Raw genomic sequence first — 18,833 nt, forward strand, 5'->3', positions numbered from 1 at the left:
GCCTTTAAACATGGAGTTTACATACATTTTCACTTTACTATCTGTCGGCCAATCCAGCTGTTTTGAAATAATTAGGGGCACTGCGGAAACCAAAGGGCAGAGCTAGAGAGGCAAATTAGCAGAGTAAAGCTGTGTGCGTGTAAAACTGTCCTCACAAGCAGCAGACCAAAGGAAAAGTGCCCCAGGGTTTGCGCGGAAAAGATCAGCCAAGTAAGAGCGCTTAAACGACGGAGAGTGAATCTCTCGGCTGCAGCCTCCTTCCAGGGCAAGTTAACATTTGTAGTTTCCTGTACGCTAAGTGTTAATGCACAGGAGATAAGAATGTGCGGAGAGAAAATGCAGAGTGGTGTGTGGCACTGAGTTAGAGGCGGTAAGAGAAGAGTGAAGTGATGGACAAGGTAAGGTTTCCAGATTTAGCAAATGCAATATTTGAGACATACTAAAAAATGAGGCATTGTTTATCCAAATTTAAGTTTAACCGCTCATGCTGCATTTTATCTGGCCAATCTAGAAGAGAGAAAGGCGACATCACTGTGATGTTCCAGGTTGTGTAAGAAAAACACTCAAAGGCCCGCCCTAGAAGTAGTGGAAGCTTCAGAAAGGCTGTTTCCGGTCTTGGGCTCTGGAGAAACAAGGGGGAGGGGTGAGAGGCCATGGGCTGCCGAGTGCGGTCCGCCAACATCCCATAATCCTCCGCTCTCGCTTCCTCTTTCCTCGCTGAAGATGGCGCTGCTCACGATACATACCTGGCGCTGGGCAGCGGCGGCAGCTGCTTTGGAAAAGCGCCTGCACGTCGCCATTCTGATCCGGCCTCTGGTCTCCGTGAGCGGATCAGGTCCGCAATGGAGGTCACGTCACCTCGTTGTCTCGGGAACTACTCGAACCTGCCAGGTGAGATCCCTTTCACATAAAAGAGTGAGGTGAAGGGCGAGGGGACTTGTGGGGAAAACGCTGCACTCATGACCTCGGGTCAGAGAAAGCGCCGAGAGGAAAGGTTGTCAGAGCTAACTGGAACAGCAGTAGCTGAAGGAAACTATGGGTAGTAATTTGAGGAAGAGGTGAAAAAGACCTTTGGGGGTACAGCCGATGGGAACGGGACGGGAGGTACCGGACCGAGGGGACGCGCAGAATTTAGTGTTTTCTCTCCGTTGAAGAGATGGGGTCGACACCATTCACATAGTGCTTAACTTTGTAAATGCAAGGAAAAGAGGGCCGCTCTCCAGAGTTAGTTAGGAATGGAATTTGGGACCAGTTTTCTCACGGTTCAGATTGCACTCAGTCGGAAGTAGCAATTGGGACCGCACTGTGAGATGACAGCAAGTTGTGTATGAACAAGCGGCAAATTGAGTTGGCACCAACGTTAAGTTTCTTGCTGACAGGGCTCTTTCACTGGCCAAAACCGTTAATTATCTTCCTGTCCAAAACAGACCTTCCTAAATTCGTATGTAAACACGATTGTCCTTTGATCTGAAAATAGTGTTCTTCTGTGTACACAGGTCACTTTCAAAGCAATAAAGCTACTACTTATTTTTATCTGATGAATGTAGCAATGTTTAAAGAGCCTCTAAATATTTGTGTCCATTGTTATCTCTCAAGAACATTTTCTTTTATTGTTTGTACTTTCCCTACTCCAGTGTATCTTTTTCTTTCCTGTGTATCAACAGAATGTTTAAATGTCACCACTTACTCATGAGTATCACTGAAGTATTGTCAATTTCGTGTAAAAAAAACCAGCCTTTTCAAATTTTGATTCTTCTTCAACAAATATTTAATGGCTACCCTTTCCATAGCACTGTGCTACCGTGTTTCCCCGAAAATAAGACTTCACCAGAAAATAAGCCCTAGCATGATTTTTCGGGATGACGTCCCCTGAACATAAGCCCTAATGCATCCTTTGGAGCAAAAATTAATAGAAGACCCAGTCTTATTTTCAGGGAAACACGGTACATAATGCGGTACAAAGAGAAACACACAGTAGTGCTTTCAAGATGGGTCAGTTTAGTGAAGGAGATGGGATCTATGCATTACAAGAGAAACTAAAAAACAAGGTAGGTTAAATACCAAATGAGTAGTATGAACAATAAGGACTGTAGACATCCAAAGGAAATAGTGATAATTTAGGATCAGATTATAGAGAGGATCTCATGCTGGTGATAGAACTGGGGAGAACATTCCAAGCGTGGAGAATATGGAATGACACTGAACATGTGGAATGCATTCCTTCAGTAATTAATGAACACCTTCACAGCAGTGAACAGAACAAAATATTGGCCTGTCTTTAAACAGTTTAAAATCTAGTAGGGGAAATAGATTAAGTAAACAGGTGATAATAATAGTATAGGAGTGCAGTGATGGGGAAGGTACAGAGTCCTGGAAGAATATACATGACTTGACGCGGGGAAATTGCCTTGAGTGCCTGATACCTAAGCTAGGATCTGAAACAGGAGAAGTTGGTTAGTTAAGGAGAGAATAATAGCATGTGTAAAGGCGCACAGGTAAGAGACAAGGCATGGACCTTTTGTAGGGCTGCGTATGGTTTAGACTAGTGAGGAGTTCAAGATAGGAAGTGGCCAGTCTGGATCATGTTATTAAGGTTTTTACAAACTTGATAATTGCAAGTTTTTAACACATGATCTCCTGGGAACCAGTCTTGTTCTGTAGTCCTGTTGTAAGCCAAATGAAGCTAAGGTAAAATTTGTAGGACTTTGTCAGGCCTGAAGAATGATGGGGAAGAGAAGTCATTAGGAGCTTCATGGCAGGTTATGGCCGTAAGACATTAGCTTTCTCTTTTTGGTAACACTGTCCCCACAACTTCCTGTACTCTCTCCTCTACATCCTACCGTTTCCTTTGGTTACCATTTCCCTAGTGTGAAAAACAAGGAAAGGTTGTTACCTTTGATTTTCACTTCTTAAAGCCATGCAACTCTTGCCATCTTTTGGAAAAATGTGGATTTAACAGGGAGATGAAGGAATGCTTATAACGCTTTTAAAGTAGAACCTGATAATAGTGTGAGGCACAGTCAAATTAATTAGTGACTCGTGATTAAGATTACAAAATAAATGTTGAATGCATGCTTTTAGGACAATCAGTATGTAGCATAATATTTTAGAGCTGAAAGAAACCTTAGTGCAGTGTTATGAAATCATATTAGTGGGTTGGATCACCACTTTTTCAAAGATGAAATTCAGTAGAATAGGAAAGAAAATATAAGTGCTTTATACATATTAAGGGAAGTATTGTTTTATGTACTTTTGTTTTACACACACATATGTGATTACTGAGATGCATTGTAAAGTGTGTTTTCACACAGCATTATGCCCTAGATCTATGCTGTGTAGTGTGGTAGTCAGTAGCTTCATGTGGCCATTTACATCAAAATTAAATTAAACATTTCATTTTTCAGTTGCATTAGCACATTTCAAGGGCTGAATAGCTACCATGTTTCCCCAAAAATAAGACCTAGCTGGACAATCAGCTCTAATGCGTCTTTTGGAGCAAACATTAATATAAGATCCAGTCTTATTTTACTATAAGACCGGGTATAATATAATATAATATAATACTGGATCTTATATTAATTTTGGGGGAAACATGGTACATAGATATGGAATGTGTCCATCATTACAGAAAGTTCTGTTGAACAGCGCTGCTCTAGAGAATGTCATATCTGGCCCTTCTAATTTTGCAGATGAGGAAACTAAGTCCTAGTATAGAAAAATGACAATATATAAGGTCATTCATTCATTTATTGCCTTCTGTGTGTGTGAGGCATTTATATAAGGGTAAATAAGACTCTAGCAGACACCAGGCACACAATAAATGTTTGTTGAATTGTAAAGATACTTGTCTCAAGACCTTGCACGTAAAAGTGTTTCTTAAAATTGGAAGATTTTGTGTGATAAGATTTAAATTGTAATGATTTATTATACAGTTGCCTCTCTACTACATTAGTTAAAAGGACTTATGAATTTTGAATGATAGAATTTTGGATTTATTTTATTAATACTTAAATGGTAGAAACTGAGGCATCATATGGTTAATCCACAGAGTCCTTGATTCTTGATCCTGGTATTGATCATACACTTTCTTCATTTGTTTTTTTTTAAACATTTTTGTTGAGATTAATTAACGTACCATACAAGTCACTAATTTAAAATGTGCAGTTCAATGGATTTTAATATATTTCAGTATATTTAGCGTACCACCGTTACCATGCTCAGTTTTCATTTTCATTACCTCAAAAAGAAATGTGTTACCATTTTGGCTATCACCTCCCATCCCCCTCCCCTGCCTGCCCTAAGCAACCACAAATCTATGTTCAGTCTCTGTAGATTTGTCCATCCTGGACATTTCACATAAATGGAATTATACAATATGTAGTCTTTTGAGACTGGCTTCTTTCACTTAGCATTATGTTTTCAAGGATCATTCATGTTGGGCATGTATTAAGTGTCATACTTTTTCACTGTTGTATACTATTCCATGAGACAGATATACAAGATTTTATGCATACCTCAGTTGATGGATGTTTGGGTTGTCTCCATCTTTTAGCTGTTATGAATAATGCAGCAATAAACATTCATGTGCAAGTTTTGTATGGACACAAGTTTTCATTTCTCTTGAGTGTATAGCTAGGAGTAGAATTTCTGGGTCATATGGTAATTCTATGTTTAATTATTTAAGTAAGGAACTGCCAGATTTGTTTTCAAAGTACACCATTTTACATTACCATAAGAAGTGTATGAGGGGGTGGCCGGTTAGCTCAGTTGGTTACAGTGTGTTGCTGGTAGCACCATGGTTGCTGGTTTGATCCCCGCATGGGCCACTGTGAGCTGCACCCTCCTTAAAGAAAAAAAGAAAGAAAGAAAGAAAAAAGTGTATGAGGATTCCAACTTCTCCACATCCTTGCCAGTAGTTGTTGTCTGACTTTTTGATTGTAGCCCTCGTCATGTGTGGGAGTAGGTATCTCACTGTGGTTTTAGTTTGCTTTCCCAGATGACTAATGATGGTGAGCATCTATCCATGCGCTTATTTGGCCATCTGTATATCTTCTTTGGAGAAGTTTATTCAGGTCGTTTGCCCATTATTTAATTGGGTTATTGGTCTTTTCTTATTGAGGTGTGAGAGTTTGTTATACATACATTCTAGATTCAAGTCCCTTGTCAGATATATGATTTGCAAATATTTTCTCTCATTCTATGGGTTATTTTTTTACTTTCTAGATAATACCTTTGAGACACAATGTTTTTTCATTTTGAAGAAGTCAAATTTATTTTTTTTTCTTTTGTTGGTCATACTTTTGGTGTTATAGCTAAGAATCCATTGCCAAATATGAGGTCATGACAATTTACTCGTGTTTTCCTGAAAGGATTTTATAAGTTAATTCTACTGAGATATAGAAATATTACTCTTGTATAGCTGTAGTTCCTTTTCTCCACTTTGTTTTGTGTGTGTGTCTGTGTGTGTGTGTGTGTGTTGTCATGAAGGGTCTCTGGTCCCGCTCCCCGCATAAGAACGCAGGATATGGTGAGGCCAAAAATGAACACCCACAGAGCCATAGATAGGGGAGTCATACCGCTATAGTCTCGCTGGCGGCTGGGTTGGAGACACAGGAAGTAGGATCCACACGATCCGCAACCTGCCATCCGCTTCTCTGCCAACCAACCAATCCCACTTGCTAATTGCAATCCGCTGTGCTAACTGCAATCCACATTTGGTAGCTTAGCTACCATCCGCTGCTAGTGTAGCCACGGCAGTTATATTAGTGGCCAATGGCTCACTGGTTACAGCTGATGGCCAAATAGCCACAGTTGATGGCCCTCTACTACCTGATCCAGCACCTTTCCCTGTGAGGGCAAGAGCCTGGAAACTGCACTCCTGGCTCTGTCCCCACATGTGTGTATCTCAATCATCTATAAATGTTGCCATCCTAACAGTACATTGTCATAATTATTACATTATATAATTTTATTAGTTTTAAAGAAGCTGAGAGAAGAAAGGAAGGCAAGTAAATATTTATGGCTTTTGTTATATTAGCCATCATGTTAATCATTTCTGGTTGTCTTCCTTTGTTCTCTTGTGTTTCAGTTACCATCTGGAGTCATTTCTTTATCCTAATATAGCTGTGCTCCCACACTTTGTGATGTTATTGGCAAATATATTGCATCTTTACATATTAGAAGCTCAACAACACATTATATACAATTAGTTTGTCTCCCTAAGAACATCCAGACCTGCAGAGAACTTTATTTTTGGTCTATTAGAATTTATTTCCATAGAGAACTTTTATAAGAATTTATTTGAACCAAACTGATGACAGTTTCCTGGAAGCAAGCTCTCAAATGCTCCTGAGAATGACAATTTTTGGTTCTTTTATGCATTTGGAAGGAAGGAAGGAATGTAAGGAAGTTTACGTGAAGGTGGGAAATAGCAAGGTGGGGAGTGGCTTAAGGCAAAAAGAAGCCTTTTATTAAACAGTTATATGACTGGTGTATGACTGCCTACCATGTCCTGCCCTGTTAAGGATTTATTGTTAAGGATTTATGATCATATCACCCTGTGAGGTTACTTTTGGCTAGATTTATTACAGCACCACTTTTTCATCCATGATTTTATACAATTGCTTTCTAAATTATTTGAAAGAAAAAAGTAGATGCATTATGAATATGCCCTTAGTTTATAGAGAATATAATGGTGTGTGTTTGGGGGACCTCTCACAATATCAACAGTATATAGACACATTAGGAATGAATTTATATAGACTGTTTCAGACCCTTGTGGCCAAAGCTAGCAATCATTACTGGAAAACCATAAAAAAAATCTGAAATGGAGAAAATACTGCAATATTCAATATTATGCTGATGTTGATTCTCCCCGAATTAATTGATAGCTTTAATGGAATTCCAGTCAAAATCCCTACAGGAAATTTTGAGAAGCCCTTCATATAATTATCTTAACAGCTTCTCTGGAAGAATAAACTAGTGAGAAAAGCCAAGAAGATTTTGGAGAAAAAGAGTACTGCATTGTTTTTGGTGGGAGAAACTTAGTTTACCAGATACTAGACTGTGTATAAATTAAACAGTGTGGTACTGGCATATTCATAGACAGGGAGGTTAATGAGACCAAATATCAAATGTTGAAAGAGACTTAAGTATAAATTTAGTGTTTGACAAATTCATTTTTATTCCAAGGAGATATGTCTTGGCAAAATTTGTTTTATCAAGTGCTTTTCTAAGTAGTAGAACTAAAGGAAACTGGCTTTAATGAATTTTGGTTATCTGAGGACTCAGATAAGGTTTTCAAATCTTGGTTTCCTCTACCTTCACACCCATTCCAAGAGAATCTAGAACCTGGTTTTGGCTAATTGTGGATTTTTCCATTAACTCTCAGATCTTGAAAAGTCATATACCCTTTTCTGATCTTCATTTATTTAATTAATTTAACAAGTCTTTATTGTTCACTTACTATATACCAAATAATCTTTTCATTTTCATTTGTGAAAAGGAAGAAGGTTGAGGGTTGAATTAAGTTTTATTTAAGGCCAACTGTTAAAATAATATGAGTTTATTATTGTGATAAAGTGAGATTTGGGACTTTTGCAGATAGTAGAAATGTTTTTGAAAGAAGTTAAGAAAGACATACAGAGTTTTTGTTTTAGTTTTATATTTGAAAATGATTTTAAAAATACTTTATTAATTTCTACCACCCCAAAACCCCTGTCTCTGGTAGTCACAATTCTGTTCCCTATGCACTTGTTTTTTTTTTTTTTTTTAAGATTCCACTTATAAGAGATCCTATGGTATTTGTCTTTCTCTGTCTCAGTTATTTTACGTAGCATAACACTCTGGAGTTCCATCCATGTTATCACAAATGACAGGATTTCATTCTTTTTTATGGGTGACTAATATTTTATTGTGTATATATGTACATTTATGTATATGTGTAGATATGTGTGTGTATATATATACACACACATATCTACACATATACACCCATTTATCTATCAGTGAACACTTAGATTGTTCGATTTTTTAAAAATCTTTAAATTCTTTACATTTCAAATCATGACAAAAAAAGACTTACATATTTACTTAGTACCACATACAAAAATAAACTGTGAATGAATTAATGATTAAATATAAAATTAAACCTTAAATCAGTGAAAATAAGTGATATGACCATTTATCTACTCCCAGAGTAAGAATGGATTTTGTAAGTATAAGAGCAAAGAAATAAATAAAATGGATGAATTTAATGATGTAAATATATATTTCCTTTTCAAAGATGACATAAAAAGATCAATTTCGTAACATAAGAAGCCTATAAAGAATTGATAGGCATAATATATAAAAACTCATACAAATGAACTTTTTAAGATTCAGATCACTATTGAAAGATAAAGAGGTTACCAGGACATTGATAGAAAAAGAAATATTGGATGACTAGTCAATAAGTATAATGAAAAGATGTTCAAATTCAGTAAAAACAAAGAAATATGAGTTATACACAACAGACAAATCTTTTGCATTTTATTCAATTGACAATAGTAAACAGACACACACACACACACACACACACACACACACACACACACACCCACCCACCCACCAATGTTCCTCCAGTGCTACTGGGAATGTAAGTTGGCAAAGTATTTCTGGAGGGCAATTTGCCAAATGGAACAAGAACCTTAAAAAAATGTTCATGTCCCAGGAGACGTCAGCAAAATGATGGAGTAGGTGATAATCAGCTTTCTGTCCCCCACAAAAGCAACAGGTAGCCACCAATGAAGAAAAATAGAGCGGAGTGTGTGTGTGGGGGGGGCTGGACTCCAAAGTTTAATTAAAAACTACAGCGCCACAGTGGAGCAAAAGAAAACAAAAAACACTAACCATACAGAAGGGATTGCCGGGGAGATGGGCATAGCTGAGGCAATGTCTGGAGAGGCTAGAAACAAACAAGTGCAAGGGCTGTCAGTATCAGCCATGTGGAAGGTGACACTGTGGCCCCCAGTGGTCTGCTCTGTGGAGGGGACCCCCAGCAGTCTGTGCTGCTGAGGACCTCAACAGCACCTGCAACAGCTGTGGCCTCCTGCAGCTTTCACAGCTGAGGACCTCAGTGTTTCTCTGCCGAGACTCTAGCGGCCTTTTCCCCTGAAGACACTGGCAGCTTTTGTACTGAATTAACCAATAGCCATCACCACCATGAACCCCTCACTCCAGAGAGAGGGACACTGCTGCCCCCCAAGAAGGAGTTGCTGTTGCACTGCCACCTCACTAACTGGGCATGCTTGCTGGTGTTCCAGAGCCTGGCACTTTGGCTGCAAATTAGTAAAAGTGATACACAAAATTGACAGAATGAAGGATAAAAATCATATGTTCATGTCCATAAATGCAGAAAAAGCATTTGACAAAATTCAATGTTCTTCTGTGATTAAAAAAAAAAAACTTTCAAAAAATTAGGTATAGAAGGAAAGTACCTCAACATAATAAAGTCAATATATGACAAGTCCACAGCTAACATCATACTCAATGGTGAAAAGCTGAAAGCTTTTTCTCTAAGATCAGGAACAATACAAGGATGCCCCCTCTCAGAGCTCTTATTCAACATAGTACTAGAAATCCTAGCCAGAGCAATTTGGCAAGATAATGAAATAAAAGGCATCCAAATTGGAAAGGAATAAGTGAAATTGTCTCTGTGTGCAGATGACATGATCATATATATAGAAAACCGTAAAGAATCCACCCCAAAACTACAAAAATAAAAAAACCTTCTATGTATGTTGCCTTCTAAGAGTTTTACAGTTTATATTTTTATAATTTGGTAATCTATTTTGAGGACGTGTGTGTGTGTGTGTGTGTGTGTGTGTGTGTACAGCTAAGAGGTCCAATTCATTCTTTTGTGTGTAACTATCCAGTTGCTCCAAAACCATTTGTTGAAAAGAATATTATTCTATTTTTTTCTTGACACACTTGTCAAAAATTAAATTAACTATAAATGTATTGGTTTATTTCTCGACTCTCAATTCTGTTCCATTGATGTATGTTTAATTTTCTTCTTCAGTTATATTTATTATTCACATGGTGGATCTCAGTTTCCTGTCTTTAATTATGTCACTTTTCCTTGAATCCTTTTTGGTCTCATTTATTTTTGATTATTAGCATTTTCTTCTTTCTCACCTGCTTTCCTTAGGACATTATATGTTAAGTTTATTTGCACTTGTTTGTTTCCTGTTGTGTTCTTTGTAATTTGGGCTTTATTTCTAAAATGCGGTTTTTTTCTTTTATTTATAATTCTTTGTTGAGCTCTCTCTTTATTTCTGGGATTACCCAATTTTGATTTATGTTCTTTCATATATTGTGCCTTTTAAAAAAAATTAACTTTGTTTTATAAGCATGTCTTTCTGTTATGCTTTTCTTGTCTATAGCGTTGTCATTGTGTTTATTATTTTGCGTTTTTTTAATTAAAGTTTATTGGGGTGACAATTGTTAGTAAATTTACATGGATTTCAGGTGTACAGTTCTGTATTACATCATCTGTAAATCCCATTGTGTGTTCACCACCCAGAGTCAGTTCTCCTTCAATCACCATATGTTTGATCCCCCTTACCCTCATCTCCCACCCTCCACCCCCCTTACCCTCTGGTAACCACTAAACTATTGTCTGTGTCTATGAGTTTTTGTTTCTCATTTGTTTGCCTTGTTCTTCTGTTGTTTTTGTTATACATACCACATATCAGTGAAATCCTGTGGTTCTCTGCTTTTTCTGTCTGACTTATTTCGCTTAGCATTATACTCTCAAGATCCATCCATGTTGTCACAAATGTTCCTACATCATCTTTTCTTACCGCCGAATAGTATTCCATTGTGTATATAGACCAAAACTTCTTTATCCATTCATCTATCAAAGGACATTTTGGTTATTTCCATGTCTTGGCCACCGTAAACAAAGCTGCAATGAACATTGGAGCACATGTGTCGTTATGGGTTTATTTTGTATTTTCATACTAAGTTTGTATGGGGTTTGATCTTAATCATTTTCTGTTGCTCATTTTTATGTGAAATGACTTTGCCTGAGCTTTTAGGAGGAGGCTTGGTTCAGCTAGATTTTCTAACTCCACAGAGCTTCCTTTTGTGTTGTTTTCAGCTTGTTTTCTGTGATATCCTGGCCCTCTTTCCCCTCTTTAGTTTTGTCTGGGCCTTCTTTCCCCTCCTTTCTATTGTCCTTGTCCTGCCTAATTTTAATTCCACTTCCAGCAGTTTCTCCTAATTGTGTCCTGAGAGGGAGCTTTGTTGGTCAGTTTTGAGAGTTCCTGGATTAGACTGCTCCAGCTCCTTCAGAATTTATTATCCCAGATCTCTTGCATTTACCCACTATTGGGATGGAAACAAGCCCGTCCAGTTTCACCTACTGTTCCAAATTTGGCCACTGAATTTTACAGTGAATACCATGTGAGTATTCTCCTGCTCTCAGATTTGCATACAGCCTCAGTTTATTACTACAGCATCGTTGATATGCTGCACATCATGTGGCTCTTGGTGGTTTCTCTCTTTGTGCTTGTATTTTGAGATTCAAGGGGGATTTCTTGTGTCCTTATATGTTGTAAATATTCATAAGTTCTGTTCTTGGTTTTGTATAGTTACTCTGTTTGTAATGTGAGAATTCAAGAAGATGAAAATATTATGCTTCCACTGCCCTCTCATCTCCCCCATCATATGGTTTCTAACTATTTTTTTCTTTATCGGGGTAAAAATCACATAATATGAAATCTATAGTCTTAACAAATTTTGAACTATGCAGTACAATATTGTTGACTATAAGCACAATGTTGTACAGAAAATATATAGGACTTATTCATCTTGTATAACTGAACCTTTATACCTATTGAACACAACTTCCCAGCCCCTGGCACCTGCCATTCTACTTTCTGCTTCTATGACTTTGACTACTTTACATTCCTCATATAAGTGGAACCATGCAGTATTTGTCCTTCTGTGACTGCCTTATTTCACTTAGCATAGTGTCCTCCAGGTCCATCTATGTTTCCTCATATGACAGGGTTTCTTTCTTCCTTCCTTCCTTCCTTCCTTCCTTCCTTCCTTCCTTCCTTCCTTCCTTCCTTCCTTCCTTCCTTCTTTCCTTCCATCCTTCTTTTTTTCCACATTTACTTAACATACCTCACTTGTTACTTGAGTTGTTTTCTTTTTTTTTTTTAATTTTTATTGGGGAATATTGGAGAACAGTGTGTTTCTCCAGGGCCCATCAGCTCTAAGTCGTTGTCTTTCAATCTAGTTGTGGAGGGCACAGCTCAGCTCCAACTCCAGTTGCCGTTTTCAATCTTTAGTTGCAGGGGGCGCAGCCCACCATCCCATGTGGGAATTAAACCAGCAACCTTGTTGTTAAAAGCTCCTCTTCTAACCAACTGTGCCATCCGGCTGCCCCTCCAGAAGCTCAGCAGCAGCTCGTTGTTTTCAATCTAGTTGTGGAGGGTGCAGCTCACTGGCCCATGTGGGAACCGAATCAGCAACACTGGTGTTCAGAGCTCATGCTCTAACCAACTGAGCCATCTGGCTACCTGACAGGGTTTCTTTTTTATGGCTGAGTAATATTCCATTGTATGTTTGACATTTTCTTTATTCATCCATTGATGGACATTTAGGTTACTTCCACATTTTGGCTGTTATGAATAATGCTGCAGTGAATATGGGAGTGCAGATATCTTTTTGAGATCTTGATTTCGATTCTTCTGGATAAATACCCAGATCTGGGATTGCTGGATCATATGGTAGTTCTATTTTTAACGTTTTGAGGAACCTTCCTATCATTTTCCACAGCAACTGCACCATTTTACATTCCTACCGACAGTGCACAGTGTTCCAATTTTTCCACATCTTCACCAACAGCTGTTATTTTTGTTTTTTCACAATGGCCATCCTAACAGGTGTGAAGTGATATCTCACCATGGTTTTAATTTGTATTTCCTTCTGCTGCTAATTTCTAGTTTTATTCTATCTTGGGTGGAAAAAAATACTTTGTATGATTTCAGGCTTTTTAAATTTGTTTTGTGACCTAATATGTGATGTATCCTGGAGAATGTTCTACGTGCACTTGAGAAGAATGTGTGTTCTGCTGCCGTTAGGTGGAATGTTTTCATTAGTCTGTAGTGTTGTGCAAGTTCTCTGATTCCTTATTGATCTTCTGTCTGTATTTTTGTCCCGTTATGGAAAGGGGAATTTATTAAAATCTATTATTGTGTTGCTGTGTGTTTGTCCCTTCATTTCTGTCAAAGGTGTGTTTCATATATTTAGGTGCTCTGGTGTTGGGTGCACATGTATTCATAATTGATATATCTTCCTGGTAAATTGAAACTTTTATCATTATACAGTATTCTTCTTTGTGTCTTGTGACAGTTTTTGAGTTCAAGTGTATTTGGTCTGATGTAGTTGCCATTTACATGGAACACTTTTTTCCATCCTTTCATTTTCAGCCTGTTTGTCCTTAAGTCTAAAGTGAGTCTCTTGTATGTAGCGTAATTGGATCTTTTTTTATCCATTCAGCCACTGTGTGTCTTTGAAGTGATTATTGATAGATAAGGACTTAACTATTGCCATTTTTGTTAATTGTGTTCTGTCTTGTAGCTCTTTGTCCTGCTTTTGCTTTAATGCTACCTTTGTGTTCAAGGTTATTAGTTAGGAAGATGACAGACAGTAAAATCACTAAGCCCAGTAATGTTACCGATATTGTTAATATAATGTTAGAAATGTACGTCTCCATTCCACTACTTACTAGCTGTGTGAACTTTAGCAAGGTAGCATCTCTGAGCCTCAGTATCTAGTCTGTAATATGGAAATAGTAATAATAATAATAATAATAGATACCAGCCAAATAGTGAATGCTCAGTGAACAGTTCTTACTAAAAATGATTATAGTATAGCTGTTTCTATTCCACATTGCTTTATAATGCAAAAATACTAAGATCACAGTGAAAATACAAAAAGTGAATAAAATAATAACTATCCTGGCCTTCAGTGAATCTGCTGTTTTGTTCTGGGCTAAGCATCTACAGGGATGAACTCCAATTGAAATTTTTTTTTTTTTTTAGGTGGATGAGGGTGGGAAGGCAGTCAAGATATATCTTACCGTTACATTTGTTGTGCTGTGATATTTATGCCTGCATCTGTCAGTTTGAGATTATAAACTCCTAAAGCATAGGATCATGTATATAATTTTTTTGTGGAGCACAGTGTGTAAGATAGAAACCTTTTTGTATTGCAACAGTGAATCCATTTTAACAAGGTTGGTAGGGCAATTTAGGGCAAGGTTTGTTTACTCTTGAAACATTGTAGAGTGACTTTAAGGCCCTAGGTGCTTCTCTTGAAGGTATTTAGGAAAAAAAAAAAACCTCTTGAAATGCTTTTAAGAGAGCTGTCAGTTTCCTTCCCAGCGTTATGTGAAAATAAGTGTTCTAGCCATTGTATGAGTTATGGTCATCTTATGGGATTTTCAAAGTGTTGAAAAGAAGAGTGGATATTTTTAGAAAAAACTGACAGGTTTTCAGGGCTCGAAGAGATAAATGAGGTAAATGAGAGGCAGCAAAATTAAGACATTTTTGTGTATGTATGTTTGAGAGGGTGCAATATCTTTTGAAAAGGTGCCTTTTTTCATTTGAGAAGCTAATTCAATTGTTTTGGGCCATAACTGTGTTACCAGGAAAACACCGTTGCATTCTCTGTCATGTGTTCAATTAGACCATGAGGAGCTAATGGAATAGAGGTGAGCAGCCTTCTCAGGTTGAAGTGCCATTAGCAGTGCTAAACTAACAATTAAAACCAGGCAGATGAGAAAGAGACATCTACCAAATGTAGAAAGAGGAACAAAGAAGGAGTAGTGAGGAGGTAAAGAGGAGACACCAATGTTGACAGCTGTGTCAGATTACTGCCGGCCCCAAATGCCCATGTTACCTACCTCCATAATAGAAATGAACTTCCAGCATGGTAGAAAGAGACTAAATATGGTTAAACCAAAGGAATTTAAAATGCACAAAACCAAATGCAGGCACACCTTGTTTAATTTGGCATCACTTTATTGTGCTTTGTTGATGTTACTTTTTCATCAACATGGAGGTAGGGCCCTCCACCAGCAAAAAGATTATGACTCACTGAAGGCTCAGATAATGGACAGCATTTTTAGCAATAAAGTATTTTTAATTAACGTATGTACATTGTTTTTTAGACATAATGCTCTTGCACACTTCATAGAGTACAGTGTAGTGTAACCATAACTTTTATATGCACTGCGAAACCAAAAAAATTCATGTGACTTGCTTTATTGTGGTATTCACTTATTATGGTGGTCTGGAACTGAACCTGCAATATCTCCAAGGTGTGCCTGTACCTTCTTTAAAATTCTTTTTTCATCTAGTGCTCAGCAGGAACACACTAGGAATCATGCGTGTGCCCTGAAGTTGGGTTTGTGTTTACATCAATATTCTCTTTTTGATTTTCTGCATTTCTGTTATAAGCAAAGATTATATCACATATTTCTTACCAAAGAACTGCCTGTTATCAGACTTTGTTGGAATGCTTATAAAGACAATCAAGGTATTCTGGATATGACTTGCGTAATGAGCCTTGCAGAATAACCCAAGTAAATGAAAATCCTATCTTGTATGAGTTTTTCAGGGTAATTTACTCATCAGTGGCAGTCTGACCCAGCCATAAAGAGCAATAAACATAAATGAGCATTTATAGAAAAACATAAGTAAATAAAGTGGCAGGTTTGCTAATGATGCAATTGTCCTGTTATAGAAGTTAGAGTTAAGAAATGCGTGTGAGTTCTTGCCCAAGTACGTATTAGTAAACACAAAGAGTGAGAATCTTTTTCTTTTTTTAAATGTATGCTGATAGCATGGCAATTATTTTTTACTTATTACCCCCACCTTTTCTTCCGCCTCCCCCACCACTCCGCTTCAAGCCAGTTCAAGCTAGTTGTATAGGCCACAGCTCCCTTTCCCATGGTGGTATTATGAGCCTTGCGCTCCTCCCGGCTGAGGCAGTCGGTCGCCAGTTGTCAGGTCAGTCACTTACAGCAGCTCACGGCAGCTCTCGCCAGCTGCTGGCCACTCACACTGGCCACCAGCCACTCATGGCAGCCCAGCTCCAGGGAGAGCTGTTGTTCACAGTCTTAGCTGTAGAGCAGGGATGTCCAAACTGCGGCCTGCGGGCCAACTGCGGCCCATGATCCACTGTTAATTGGCCCACAGCAAATTCCAAAAATATATTTAGTTTACTTAAATAAACCAGGGGAGACAATACGAACTTCACCTCGAGTGAGTGGCCCGGCTGTTTGTGTATTTTACCGCATATGGCCCTTGGTGAAAAACGTTGAAAAAAGTTTGGACACCCCTGCTGTAGAGGGTGCAGCTCACTGGCCCATGTGGGAATCGAACCAGCGACCTCGGCATTAGGAGCACGGTGCTCCAGCTACCTGAGCCACTGGGTTGGCCCTGAGAATCTTAAATTACTGAAAGTTGAAACTGTAAAATGGCAGAAAATAGGTCGAATTTCACTTTCTCAACTTCCTTCACATTATCAATATTCTAGCTGCAGTGTGAAATGCATAAACACAGTAGGGTTGGACTCTTAGAAGTACTGAGATTCGTACCAGTTTCAAAAAGTTCTTGGGTTCTAGTAAGCCAGCTCAATGAAATGGTTCACTATTAATTGTGTCTGAGATGTACCTTTAGTGACAAAGTTCTCTTTATGGGTTTGTCCCCTAATATCACGATTTAACATGAATTGGTTCTGAAGTTTTTTCTTACCGTTTCGTATTCAGTCATTAGTTTTTATTCTGAAATTGGCAGTTGACTTATAATTCTTTGTTACTCTGTTAGCAAACAGCATGGAATGTCACACCACTTAGCTGAAACATGAAGCAGTGACCAAGTTTCACGATGACAAAAATGTCATAAATGAGTTTCTTATATGAATGAGAACCACAGCTAAACTTCACAGAAGTTGCCTGAACAAACATAAAAACTCTGCAGCGTTTGATGCTATCTGCTATGTAGGCCTTGCCGCTGCTGGTGTCATGCCCCCAGAGATGTGAAAATTAAGTAGATAACGAAGCACTGGGTGAGGAAGAGGGAGTCTGTGCATATTTTTTTTCCTGAGTTGGTTTTTGGTGGCAGTGGCAGTAGCGACTTTTCAGTGTATATGTTTTGCTGCGGCATTCTCAGAATCCTTGTAGGCTGCAAGGATGTTGAGAAATCATCTAGAGCAGAAGCTGTCAATCGGTGGCCCTTGGACCAAATCCATTGTGCTACTTATTTTTGCGATGCCTCTGTACTAAGATTCTTTTTTTATATTTGTTAATGGTTGGGAAAAAGGTCAAAAGATGAATAATTTTTGTGACAGATGGGAATTATATGAAATTTAAATTTCAGTGTCCATAAATAGATTTATCTCAACACGGCCACACTCATTTATTTATGTATTACCTATAGCTGCTTTTATGGTACAGTGACAGAGAAGAGTAGTTGTGACAGAGATTAAATGCCTGCAAATACTAAAATATTTACTATTTGGCCTTTTAGAGAAAAAAACTTTGCTAACCCCTTTCTAGAGTCTTCAGATTTTATAGCAATGGAGTTCAACGTGATGATTTTCGTGGCTTAATTAATGAAGACCCAGGTGATGTGAGCTGCCCCAAATTTTATTGCTATGCTGCCATTTATTCATTGATTCAAAAAACATTTACTGAATATCTAACACAATGAAGGAAATCCTTTATCCTTCAACTTTCAGATGAGAAATATAATTACAAAATCTAAGAAATCAGTATACCATTTTCTTCCCCTCTCTTTCCCCTTCTTTCCCCTCTACCCCCTCTCATGGTCCTCTGCTCTCTCTCCCTTCCTGTTACCCTCTCTCCTTCTCAGCTAGCTTATAGGCAGTTGGAAAAAACAAACAAATTTAAACAACATTTATCTGAGGCTTTTATACTTTTAAAATAGGTTAAATGGAATTTTAAATTACAACAGATTCTCTTTAAAAATGTTTTAAGAGCTTAATTTTAAATGTTTTAGGTTTTGTCATGATCAGGTGATAAAAAAATTCATACACGACTATTTGATACTGTTAAGCATTGCATGCATCAGGGATGGAGAGGATAAACATAGTTTTGTGTCCAAAGTTTCAGGAATGCAGAATGTGTAATTGACCCCAAAATCCCTGGTGGATTAACAGTTTATAAATTGTTCTTGATCTCTTTTTATTATTAGGTAATTCTTCAGATGTCATAAACACTGAGCAGAACTTGAGTTATGAAAATTAACTATTGTAAGAAAGGATGCAATCATATTAGTAATTGCTAAAGAACTTATTTAACAGCACGATTTCTTGTTAAGATTGGATTTTTACCTTAAAGGAAGAACATAATTGTAATGGAATTGTTTTCAATTTTATTAGCCTCCTCACTTGCGTCTTGGTCATTCTGTCTGTTAGGTTGGTGGTTTTGGTGTTGATATTCATTTTATAAATATTTATTGAATGTTTACACAGAGCAAGATATTGTACATATGCCACTGCTTACTGAGGCTTCATATTTTTAATGATTCGTGGGTGAGTAGTGCTGATTTAAATGAGAGTGTGCATTATTATGCTTGGAGGCCACAGAATCCTTAACTTTTAGGTTCTTTGAGAATTTCTTCTTTTTTAGGTAAAATAAACAGGACTTTCCAGTGTAAACATGTTAACTTATCTGCATCTTCAAATAGACTGTCTGACATATTGTAGTTTTCAGTACTGCATTTATTTGGTATCTGTGCACATGAGTC

General features: G+C 37.7%; 1 protein-coding gene across 1 annotated transcript in view; it reads left to right on the forward strand.

The window, feature by feature from the left end:
* Positions 1 to 701: 701 nt before the first annotated feature.
* Positions 702 to 18,833, forward strand: part of ABCB7 (ATP binding cassette subfamily B member 7) — a 52,381-nt gene continuing 34,249 nt past the window's right edge. The window contains exon 1 of the mRNA XM_033107660.1: positions 702 to 891. Within this exon, the coding sequence (XP_032963551.1) occupies positions 724 to 891 (168 nt within the window). The 5' untranslated portion in view covers positions 702 to 723. The remainder of the gene's footprint in view (positions 892 to 18,833) is intronic.

Source organism: Rhinolophus ferrumequinum, chromosome X, assembly GCF_004115265.2.
Source record: "Rhinolophus ferrumequinum isolate MPI-CBG mRhiFer1 chromosome X, mRhiFer1_v1.p, whole genome shotgun sequence".
Lineage (NCBI taxonomy): Eukaryota > Metazoa > Chordata > Mammalia > Chiroptera > Rhinolophidae > Rhinolophus > Rhinolophus ferrumequinum.